The sequence below is a fragment of the Pleuronectes platessa genome, chromosome 21, assembly GCF_947347685.1.
Source record: "Pleuronectes platessa chromosome 21, fPlePla1.1, whole genome shotgun sequence".
NCBI lineage: Eukaryota > Metazoa > Chordata > Actinopteri > Pleuronectiformes > Pleuronectidae > Pleuronectes > Pleuronectes platessa.
This window is the reverse complement of record NC_070646.1, coordinates 14881708-14894131: the sequence shown is the minus strand read 5'-3', so window position 1 is coordinate 14894131 and position 12424 is coordinate 14881708. Positions and strand designations below refer to the sequence as shown.

The window sequence follows — 12424 nt, the reverse complement described above, 5'->3', positions numbered from 1 at the left end:
GAGTGACTTTTCACATAGTGGACATTATGATGTGTGTTTCTGCAGCTGCAGTGCTACAAACCTTTAACAACTTTTCAACCCTGCATCACTGAAGTTTTTTAACGCTCTGAAGACATTTGGGAATGTGTGAGATTTGGGATTTTTTAATGGTGCAAAGATCACGGAAATAAGCCACACATCTTAAGTCATCCACAATTAATAATCACATAAACTCATAAGGTTGGATACCGATCATTTTCTGGATGAAAGTGCACTGGAGAACACAGACTACTTCAATGTTATGAAGCCAGCTAACAAAGCAGCAGTGGTATCATTTCATTTTAGTATCGTAAAGAGAGAAATTGTGCGATGAGATCAGTGGGACACTCACAAATCGTATTTCCTTGTGCAATGAATGTGGGATGAGCAGAATGTGTGTAATAAAGCACATTTATTAAAACTGAAGATAGTTGTAGTTGGTCGTATTAATCTGGTTTGTCTATTTCATTATTTCAATCCCTCATGTCCACATTTAGATACTCAAAGTGCACAAGTAAACACCAAAAAATCAACTTAAAATTCAACGAGCCTGTAAAATTTGTCCTCTGGGGGACTTGGCTAAATGTTGTGTTTATCTGTTTGCGTGTATCTGTGTGTATTGAGGTAATATCAAACTGCATCTCAGCCAAAAGCAGAAAAAAAGGATAATGGTCTGCTCTGGCAGAGAGAATGGACATCATGGAGCCCTTGGTGGTCAGTTTTGGTCCAGAAACTATGAGGGGGTGTTTGTGTGTTAGTGTGTGTATTCATGTATGTGTGATGTGTTTGTGTATATGTTTGTGCTGATGCGATTGTGTTTGTGCATCATTGTGTGGTTTTCAGCAGGAAGCCAGAGATTTCGAGGCTATGAAATCATCTAAGGCAGCATTTTTTATGAGCGTTTAACAAGGCTGTTTGTATCCATGCAGGCCTCGCTGAGAACCGTGCACTGAGCACCTTGGAAGAAAGCTCATTTGAGTTCTCTGAACGCTGCCTCAGATTTTCCACATGACCCAGGGTTATAGAACGGTACGTTTTAAACAAATCTATTGGAATGCCATGGCCGCTAAAATGTCAAACCCCTAAACTGGGAGACGAAATGTTTATCCGGGAGCTCCGTCTGCTCCAGGTCACAGACGTTCAGGAAAGGTCACACTGTCACTATAGGAAGCAGGCATGTATATACTGACCTCTCCTTGAAGAAGCGTCGGAAACCAAAAGCCACCAGCTTTAAGACGGCCTCCAGGACAAAGATGAGGGTGAAAATGTAGTTGCAGATCTTCAATGCCTCGTCCAACTCCTGGGAGAGCAAAGATTTAATTGTTACATATAAAACCACTGCACCAGTATCCTTCTTAAAAAGCCAGTAAACCCAGAATTAAATATTGTGTTATTCTCAGAGAGTGAGCTGTGGCTGTCATCAATCTTTCATTAAAATTTGCAACGAACTGCACCGAAAACATTGTTTTTTTCTCAACTTGACTTAGATTTAACACTATGGTTTATATTTTTCAATGTAAATATACAATTTTCCTGCATTTACATTCTTCCCACGGAATAGCAGAGACTAAATTTTTTAAACTTTGTCATTCTCTCCAAAATTAGCTGTTCCATTAATAGATCCCTCATATCGCCCTCCCTCATTCTCCATGAAAAGGCCATTGGAATCAAAGTGTCCATTTTAGCCTGTGGGAGAATTCAACAGTGCCCATGTGCGTGTAAAAAGTGACCTTTAACTGAGAGACATGGAGAGAACTGGTAGCCTGCAGGGATTTCACAAATCCTCACTGGTGGCCATCCGTTAACTTACGGCTATTACCAGCTAGTGACACATCTCTTTAATGTACTATTTTACAACATAACAACCTGTTCAACATCATTATCCGTGATACTCACACCAAGAACCCTGTATTCAACATTCTACAGAAACCTTCGTGGCTGACTAGGAAATCACCCTTCAGTTGTTTCTCCTCTCAGAGGCTGCATTTGAAGACTGCATTGCAGTGGCACGACTATGCTGTCCCGTTTCGAAGGCTCCTTTAAATGAGTCCTTTCAGCCCAGAGCAATGACGGCTCCAACGGGTGGCTCCGGTTCAGGGAAACTTTTCCAAGGATTCATTGCACCTTCGTGAAAGACTAGCTTTTCAACAAGATAATGATGACGAGACGAAAATGTCCAATGATTGCACTTCTGAATAAGTATCGGACTTCAGCTCAGCTAATGGTATACAGTACATGTTAAAAAACCAAGGGGCACTAAGTCTTTCTCGCAGTGTCCAGCTGCTATACCGCGAAAAGTGATAAGGACAGGTCGCCAAGTTTTTTTTTTGTTGTGGGAACTGTCGCATTTCTCTATAATTTTGTAAAGTCTTGATCTTGCTATGTAAAGTGCCTTGTGATAATGTATGTTGTGATTTGGCTTTATACAAAGTAAGTCAAAAAATTGTGAATATTGGCACACAAAAGACAATTTGTCATGTTGGCTCTCCTGAATTTGAAACATTTTTAGATTATCATTACTTTATTTAGCTGGCCACTAAAATTGCAATCAAATACAAATGTAGGTGCCATTAAATCACCACTACAAGATTGCAAGAAAATAAGACAACCTCTGGGAATCATATTGAGTAATTACTAGAATCCGTGCATCAACATTTGAAGCAAACAGCCCATGATTCCCCTCCCTCTGACCTGGGGCTGATGGTAGTGCTCCATGGACATGGTGATGACGTTGAGCCCGATGACAATGGTGATGAACAGGTCCAGGTAGTGGCTGGTGCACATCTTGTGGATGAGCAGTCGGGTGGGGGAGTAGTCCGAGTAGTAAGGCTTACTCTGAGCTTCTGTTTGAAGGGGGGAGTGGGTGGGGGGGGGGATTGCAGGGGGTTTGGGACAGGAGGAAGAGGAGGAGGAGGAGGGAGGGGGGGTGTTCAGAAAGTGAGATGGGAGGATATACACCGGGACGCCGTACAATTGACCTGCTGTGTTTGACGAGCCACCGAAGCTGCTTCAAAAAAAGAAGTGGTTAGTGGAACATGACAACACCTCCCTGTGCACTATAAACACTGTGAATGTGTTACGACCACTTCTGACTCACAGTAAGAAAAGAAACGTGTAAAGAGATGTGCAGAGATTACAATAGGAGGGAGGCAGATCAGATAATGGGCAGAGAGAAAGACGGACTCCAGCCACGCTCTCCTGTGGTCTGCAGTCACGACTAATCAAATCAAATCTCCTCGCCTCTGATCAACACTTATTTAAATTGACTCTCCCCTGAGTGAGTGTGATGGGAGATAAACAGCGTTGCTAAATGTCTCTGTGTGCGTGAGGCAGAGTCTCCGTGGAGGAGGCTGCTGTTGGAATATTTGGGTCTGGAGATCTGGTCATCTCTCCCTCTGCCTGATCGCCATGTGGCTGCAGCCTCCCCTGATCTCTTCCACCTCCCTCGTCTGAGGAAAAGAATATAACACAAGAGAGAAAGTTTCCACACTCATCCATCACCTTGTTCCGCACCTCCTTCCTCCATCCAAGAGAGGATGGATGGATGGGCTGGGGGGCTAGGAAGAGGAGGAGAGAGGAGGCTTGTCTATCACCTTAACGCTCCATCAGTGAAGGAGGCGCTATAGGTAACATGGGGAAGCAAATGACACAGACAACTACACACACTGAAAAAGCCAAGAATCCTTTGGGTGTTGTGAGCACTCCAGCTCTGCCCAATTAGCCCAGGTGTATTGCTTTGGCTGCAGCTGTGCTGGGCTGATTCCCAAGACGGCGTGTGTGTGTGTGTGTGTGTGTTTGTGTGTGTGTGTAGGGGGGCAGTTCATGGTGCGCATCTAGTGGTTTCCTTCTCCCACTGGAGAACCTCAGGGAATAAGACAGGAGTGCTGAGGGGGCAGTGCGGCAAGAAAATAAATATGCCGTCTGTCCCTGATGTTAAATATACATCTGCATTCCTTGGGGAATGAAATTTGTGTCGTTGAAAGAAACCCAGTCTCCTGTTGTGTATTCAATTTTAGAAGCTATATCGCTTCTCATGTATGTAGAACATGTTCAGTTTTTGGCCAATCACCAATATTGGCTGCCCTGTAAACACGAGATCAATACTACAAGTTATCTTTAAAAGTAGCCAAAGAGCTTTGTCCTATGCTTAACCCTAGGATTTCCTCTCTGGGTTAATTGATCACCAATATGTTGCCTTTTGTCTACTTATCAAGATTTGTTTGCATTTAGTCTTTAGCACTCTTATTTGCTCTTGCCCTGAATTGCCCGAAGGGGGACAGATACAATATTTTGTATTTAAATGAATTGAATTGACTTGACCTGCAACTCAAGAACCTTCATAGGTTGCATTCAAATAATGTCCATTGTCAATCAATAAAGGCTAAGATACAGAGGTCAGAGAAATTACCTTTACTACCACTAATCACATAATTAAGGTATAATTAAGGACGGATCACATCCTTTGATTTGCTGGCAGGCTTTTAAGGTTAAACACCTGTACAAGAAGTGTCAGTGAACTTGCTCCATGTCCCATCCAATAAAATAGGAGGCTGGGTTAATGATCTAGACTCCAGCCAGCCAGCCATAAGGGGCCAATCGAGTTGCTTTGGCTTCAGTTTTGTGGAGCAGTCATGTCGTCCACCTTTACATTCAGTCAATGGAAAAGACTAAAGGTTTGATTTTCTTTGCAATCAAGTAAATAATGGCACTGTCTACCTGCAGCACTGTAAGTGGTGAGTCGCTAGGGTTTGGCCGAGGTCTGTTCTCTGCTGAGTGCTCTCAAGTTAATTATTCTGTGTATGAGCACAGTGGTCATCTGTGCTATTTTGTGCCTGCTGGTAATGACTGATAGTGACATGAAGGTGAAGGTGAGTGCTGGTGGTGCTGGTTGAACCACAGGGCTGCCAGTGACAGAGCCTGACTGCTCCTGAGCTCCTACAGAGATGTGCGTGCCAGAAAGTCGAAGAAACTTGGCTTCTGGTGTGCTTGGTCTGCATCAGCGCATAAACAAATAACAACTGGTTGACATCCTGTTCTGCTCTTTTGCACCTCAGGCGCTGGCACCAAACGGTCCCTCGTCTTATCAGCAGCTTTTTAATGAAGGAGGTACACCCTCTTATGAACATTTCACTAAGTAGACAGGGATAAAGCATGTTTACAGTGCCCTGGGTAAGTCTGGGCACATGTCTCTGAATCCAGGCAGTTATAGGTATGGCCCTAGAGGGATGCACCAACTTGGTTCATTCAGATGGGGTTTCCTATTTACGAGATCCTCCATCATGTTTGGATAAACAAACATTATTTTTACTCTGCTCTACTTAGTAGGTGCAGGTGCAGGACGAGCTGAGGCAGACAGACGCACTCACACACAGCAGCAGTCCCCTTGTTTCTCCTCCTATATTCCCTCATTCATCTCATTACGCTGTCAACACAACCTTTTCTATAGCATCTGTCCTATTTACATTCCTATGTAGACAAACACAAGGCAGAGGAAATCTGATTAGTATGGGTGATAGCTTCAGTGAATACGCAGGATTGTTTGACTTTTTACCCATAAAAATGTAATTTGAGGAATGATTAAGCATTGGTCTTAATATTATGGATGAGGCAGAAAGGGCAAGACCGAACACGAGGTAGGGGAAAATATAGACAGAAACCCTTTTGGCTCCGGCTCAACTAATCTCCAGAGGAGCATGGAGGGAATTAAGTTACAGAAGAAAAGGTGAAAGGTTCGAAAGTGAAATTACTCGGATTGCTCTAACTCTGCAGCTCTCACTTTTCTCCTCCACAGTGGAAAGAGGTGATCTTTTCTTAATGAGGAATGGAATATCTTTCCATTATTGTTGAGTAAGGGAGAAACGGTGTGGCATGATATGAAGAAATTAACGAAGAAACACTATTTTAGCTCTTGCTGCCTCTCCGTCTGCCTCTGCTCTCCTTTCTCCCCCCTTTCGTCAGCAGCACTTCACTGATGTGGCAGGTGGAGCCTCCTCTCTCAGCTCGGACATCACATTGACCATGAACAAGGATGGGTGTGAAGGCACAGAGGGGTCCCACCCTGTCTCTGCATCCTCATCGTCACAAAATTCACTGTACATTAAACAGACCACTCAGGACCATGATCTCATGGGGACTTAGATCTCATTATACCTGCACTACATAGAATTTCTAATTTCTGAGGTGTTTTGTTTGTCTGTTTGTGACCAAAATGGAATATATTTTGGCTTTTTACCCAACAAAAAACAGCTGTCCAAGTTGGGTCTCAGAATAAACCAACATTTTTCAGAATCTATCTTCTTTTATTGCCAGTGTCCATCAGATGTAGCTCTGTCGCGTTCCAGCTATGTCACGCCTGCTATATTCCCTTTGGCTCTCATTCATTCACTCTTAAACTGCAGAACCTGAATTTTTTAAGCTTAACAATCACTTAAGGGTTTTGTAAGAATGCCAAAATATGTTTGACGTTTTAAGAGAAATTAAATTTAGACTAGATTTTTAAAAAAAGAAAAAAAGACCACTGAGAGAACAGGGGCACTTCAGATTTCAGCTGGGGCCAGTGCCTCCCCTTTGATCCGCCCCTGTGTTATAAAATGTGTCCTTACAGCGAAGCCTATACAGCAAATCATTTAACACAAAATGTTAAGTTAGCAAAACACAAAACCTGATCATAGCCAACAGATGAGGATTGGGATGGATACAGGCTGTTCTAAAAATTCTTTGGTCAGTCTCCTCCTGCTTTTTATTATGACCGATGATCTGTTTTAATACAGAAGAATTCACAATATCCCGCAATGGCCTTTCGTTCTGAATTATGCTGAAATATTAGGTTTTAAGAAAACTGGGGGTTGTCTTACATTTGAGGAATTGCATTCAAGTCCATGGAGCCAAGAATTACAAATGTTACAGATAATAAGATAGTAAAAGAGTCTGAAAAATACTAACTGTCAGATTCAATATTTCTCACCACTTCAGGGGCCTGACAGTAGATAGTGTGAGTCTGACAAGATGCAAAAAATGTTTTGTATCACCACGTTTCATGTTTCACTTGTACCAAATAAAAGGTACAAGTGATTAAGATTAATGGCATCAAGGGGAAAACGTCTCTTACAGGAAAGATACAAGTGTCCTCAGAAAGTCTAGTTTTTATAGTAGCAAAATATTCTTTTAAAAACTCATAGCTTGTGGTAAGTCTACCTCTATTCTCTATTCAGACATGAAAGGGATTTTTAATTTCAGAACCTCACTGTCGAACTCCATAGGCTAGTTCTTCTTATTTACATATTTTTCGGTTGTTATTGTTCGACAATGGGGACAGTATGAAGTAGTTATTTATTTGCAGTTGACATATACAGTTACATTTTAATCAGTCGTGCCTAAGCTGCACTGCAGGACTGGAGCTTGGGAGAAAGATTGAAATTATAAATCTCGCATATGCCTAATATGGATGTAGGTTGTTTTTCTACAGACTGTTCCATTGTTGGTAACTGCAGACATTTTTATAAAAGTAGCCACAAAACATTCATTACCACATTCAAAACATGTCTGAAATATGATAGATTTGTGGCTACTGCAGGACACTGACACTGCAGTGAATGAGCTGTAGCGCAGCTGGAACGTGCAGCAGCCACATCCTGTGGACACTTGGCATTAGGTTCCCTGCATGACTTCACTGACTGTAAGGAGATCTAAAGCCCCTGCTGAAAAACTGCCCGAGATCTGACAAACAAAAAGAAGGCATAAAATAAGACATAAAGAATTCCCTGTCCAATAACAACTCCCGAGAGCGTTATTCCTCCTCCTTTTTCTTCCTATTGTGTACTCACCTTTTTCTTTCATGAAACCCTTTCCTCGCCTTCTAAGCTTTAAAGGTTGAGGATTTGGCCTGGGAGTTGCTTTTGGACGTGGCCACGCTCAAAAACATATTCAATACATTTCCGAGGCGGTCTTTTTTGGGAAATACTGAGACAGTATCAGGGTCCTTGGCTTGTGGGACCGATGAGTAAGTACACCACGGCACAGCACTATGGGATATACTGTGACCGTGTGGGCGAGCGCACACTGGGTTGGATATGTTGAGTATGGGTCTGGAACACGGTGGAACTACAGCTGTCCTGAATGTGGTGGGGTGTTCAGGAGGTTGGGAAGTGGAAAGGATGTTGTATACTGACTACTCAAAACAACAAGAGACACTAATATGATTTGATTCACTGGTGCAATGGCTGCCTTTTTGCTGGTTCTCCTTTGAATATGCCTGAAGGCTTTCTCTCGTTGTGGGATATGAAATGCAGATTGATGTAGGCGAAGCTATAGATGAGATGTAGAGACTAAAGTTTGGATCCTGGGTGATAAAAAAAGAATGGTTGTGAAAGGAAGATCAGGGCACGGGCTGTAAAAGCAGCAACAATGCACTTTTAGAGGCTAAAAACATGAATTGCAAGGAGTAAAACATCAGAGAGAAACATTCATATTTTTTTTACACATTTGGGAAGCAGCAGCTTGGCTGGATGCGGCGGCTGCTTTTATGCCCCTGTCCTTCATGCTGAATGGCGCAGTAGTAAACCTTGAGACTCAGTGTCTGCCAGGAAAAAGAAATCTGTCAACATTTTATGTCAGGGATGGGACATCCAATTTTAAAATCCAGCAAACACGGAGTCTAAAGAAACAAGGGACAACATAAACAGTTACTTTAAAACAATCCAAAAAGTATTTAAACTGGAATCCCTGAATGCTCTGCTGCCTCCCTTAAATATCAAAGATGGGGCGTCAGATAAGGGGAAAAAATGAAATTAATCAAACTAAGGGATAACAGAGAGGAGCAGCAGAGCAACCTGAGGAGTCCAGAAGGAAAAACAATAGACAAAGAAACAAGAAAACATGACATCATCCAAAATGACTGGGCATGATAAGACGCACACACACACTCAACTGAGCTAATTGACACACAGACAGACACATTGCTGGTTCACATAGTAGACTGACACACCTTTCTGAGTCATACTTGAGCAGGATGGACCAATTGGAATGGGGGACTGAATGGTGGAGGCAAGCGATTGGACAGCGTGAGTGGAGGGTGGAGTAGCAGGGAGAAGAGTGATGGTGAGGTACAGACCGATGGGAAGCTTTTTACCCTTCCCCCTTTGTTAAATCCATATTCATAACCAGAGCCACACAATTAAAACAGCCCCCAAACAACTACACGTGAAATGAAGGGGGTTGAAAGGATCAATGATATCAATGTCTTAATGTCTTAGCCTTCCTTGCAAAGACTTTTTACTTTCAAGTCCTATGACTTTGATTTGGACCAACTGGATACAAGCTTTTCTAAATGTTCTACGATTTAGGTTACAACCATTCTTCATACAACCATAAAATACACATCAAGTAGCTAAAACCAATTGTGACGACTGTTTCAGTTTATTCACTTTTAGCCTTGACAGTCAGAAAGTGAAACATATTAAACCCACTGAGTACAGACGACAACTCACTGGGCACAATGTAGACTATAGTTAAATATAGGCAACTTATGAAATCGGGTGGAACACAAATTCTGACGCGTTCTCGTTCCAACATACTGTATCCCCTGAAACCCAACACAAATATTTGTGTTGCTGATTTAGGCAGAAATGTGTCCAGTAGAGGCGAAGGGAGAGCATACATGACAGAGTGTGAAACCTGATGTCAGACCTCACTGACAGGATTTACACTACCATTTGTTATAGTTTGAACCAACAATGTTAGTTATGCTAGCGGCATGGTTTTGTGAATGGCAAAACCAGCCTGTTGGTTTGTGGGTCCACTGTTACTCAACATATCAACAATGGATACATGGATACAATGTCTTACCATTTGAACATGTAGCTGTCATGGCATCGGAGGGTGAATTCTACTGAGTTCCTCCAGAGCAACCTTGGATTTTACACTGACATGAAGATGTTGGTATGAAATGGCATGATTACAGTATAAAAAAAGGTTTGCATGGCCTGGTTGGGGTATAGTGTGCACGGGGTATGCATCGCCCCTCTGATGCTTGTCAGTGGAGTGTACTGTATGTCTTTAAGATAAGATAAAATACGATACATTTATTAATCCCACACACATGCACAGTCACACGACATGCAGATGAGAGAAATTTGTCCTCTGCTTTTGACCCATCCGGTGAACATCGCAGGACACACAGAGCAGTGGGCAGCCATGCAAGGCGCCCGGGGAGCAGATGTTTTGGGAGTAAGGTGCCTTGCTCAGGGGCACTTAGACAGTGGGGGTAGGGAGAGTGCTCTTTGGACTTTGGAACAGATCCAGGTGTTGTCCATCCAGGTATGTTGTATTGTCACTGCGATGAGTCGAACCAGAGACCTTCCAGTCCGATATCCGTAACTTTCTGCCCATAGTCCAATTTTTCTGCCACTAGTCCACCGTCTCTCGTAGCCGTACATGCAGAGCTCATCAGCCCGTTTGCAACTTTATATATATGCCTGTCCTTGAACATACCACCCATGCATACTCACAGAAAAGTTATGATGCAGCTATCAGTTTTGGACCCCTGCATAGAGAACATCTCCCTGAAGAGTAAAGAACATGTCTCTCTCGTCATTACATTCAATGCAGCAGGGCAGCACCACAGTGTGAGACTGTCTGCCATTCTGCTCCATGCTGATATGCAATGAAATATTCATCAAGAAAGTTTCCAACATGAAACATTCATTGTGAGTGTTGTTAGGGCAGCTTTTCCTCCCACCAATCACTCACAGCTTTTCAGTCAAACAAAGTAATTACTGCTTGTTCCCTCGCAGCAGTTAACACAATTATTAATGTTACAGAAATAAACAATGTTTTCTTTTTACTAATTATATTACTTTTGATTTTCTCCTTCTCCGGAATATCAGCAATCCATCACTGGCTGTTGTCACCTACTCGGTGCATATTCATCATCAGTCATACCTGCCTCCAGATAATGGATGAACAAATATATTTAATGTTTCCAGGAGGCAAATGAGCTTCATTAGCTAGTTTACAAGATGAAGTTGCATTAATTAATTATGTGGTTGAGTCTGACTCTACTTTCACATCTTAGGGTGTCAGCTGCTGGGTGGAAAGTAGGGTGCATAACATGAGGAAACCTAGAGACACATCCACTGGCTCCCCCCCAAGCAGGTGCAGTAACACAGCACGCCTGTCGCTGCAAAACCTCAACAGTTATGAAAGATTCATCACCTTTAACACATCACTTAGCACTGCTACCTACACCTTGTGGCATCAAACTTTTACACCCCTGATCTGCGACTCCGACACTTCCACTGTGGCACCCTCGCTCTCCTCCTGTTAACCTCACTTCCTCCTCATATATTCCCCCTCCCCTCTGAGATCCGTCCCCTCCCAATCACCCCCACTCTCCCAGAAGGAATGGTGTTATTAATTACATCTGTACAACAGAGGAACAGAAGAAAGAAAGAGGGGCAATGTGGAACTTCCGTTAGATTCATCTCTGTTAGCTCTGACCCAGATACAGCTCGGGATTGTCAGTGTGTGTGCGTGTGTGTGTGTGTGTGTGTTTGTGTATGAAAGCGCCAATATATGAAGAACCGCCATTCATGGAATGTATTGCTGCTTTGCACATACCCACACTTGTGTTTTTGAATGACACTGTGTTTGTATGTGCGTGTTTGTCTCTGTGTGTGTGTGTGTGTGTGTGTGTGTGTGTGTGTGTTGGTGTGTGTGTGTGTGTGTGTGTTCAGTAAACGACGTGTGAGGGGATGATCCCATTATCCTCGTCTCGTTGTTGCCTCCTGGCCGTGTACTGACAACAAAGATTAAAGCTGCAGCATAGGAAATATCTGTGTTTACCCAGCACAAGGTGATGAGGATTTATGAATCTACACGGAGAACACAACAGTCACGTCAGCTGCTGACTCTTTTATCTGCACGGTTGCAAGCTCGACTTTTGTAAATGGGTAAACCATTATATAGGAAACCGAAGTCCCTCTTACCCTAAAACTGACTGACCTGAGAATCGGGGGCCTCCATTGTGTGACAGCTTAGCTTAAGATTTACTTGTATTTTGTTGGAATAGGTTAGAAAACTGAGTGAATGTGCACTATTATTATGATGAAGCATGAAAAAATCGGGTTTAATATGATGTTTCCAAGCCATGACTCAAACACCTATAACTCCTCAATCCAATGGTGGATGAAGTAAATCAAAAGTTTTTTTGCGTTTTCTGTTTTTACTTGAGTAAAAGTAAGTACTTGCTATTAAATATACTTAAAGTCTCAGAAACAAAAGTACTTGCCCAAATTAGCCCAATCCATAATGCAACGATCACTACTTTATTAACTGCTAACTGTATATTCTGCAAAATTAATGAATAATGCTGCAGATGATGCTACTGAATAAATGTGCACTGTCATAA

At 42.6% G+C, this 12424-nt stretch overlaps 1 protein-coding gene across 1 annotated transcript in view; it reads right to left on the bottom strand.

Annotated features, from left to right (window-relative positions):
- The window catches only part of cacna1g (calcium channel, voltage-dependent, T type, alpha 1G subunit), a 227639-nt gene that overhangs the window by 18883 nt on the left and 196332 nt on the right, over window positions 1-12424 (bottom strand). The window contains exons 27-28 of the mRNA XM_053414443.1: window positions 2710-2861; window positions 1209-1318 (exon numbers count right to left, since the gene is read on the bottom strand). Of these exons, the coding sequence (XP_053270418.1) occupies window positions 1209-1318; window positions 2710-2861 (262 nt within the window). The remainder of the gene's footprint in view (window positions 1-1208; window positions 1319-2709; window positions 2862-12424) is intronic.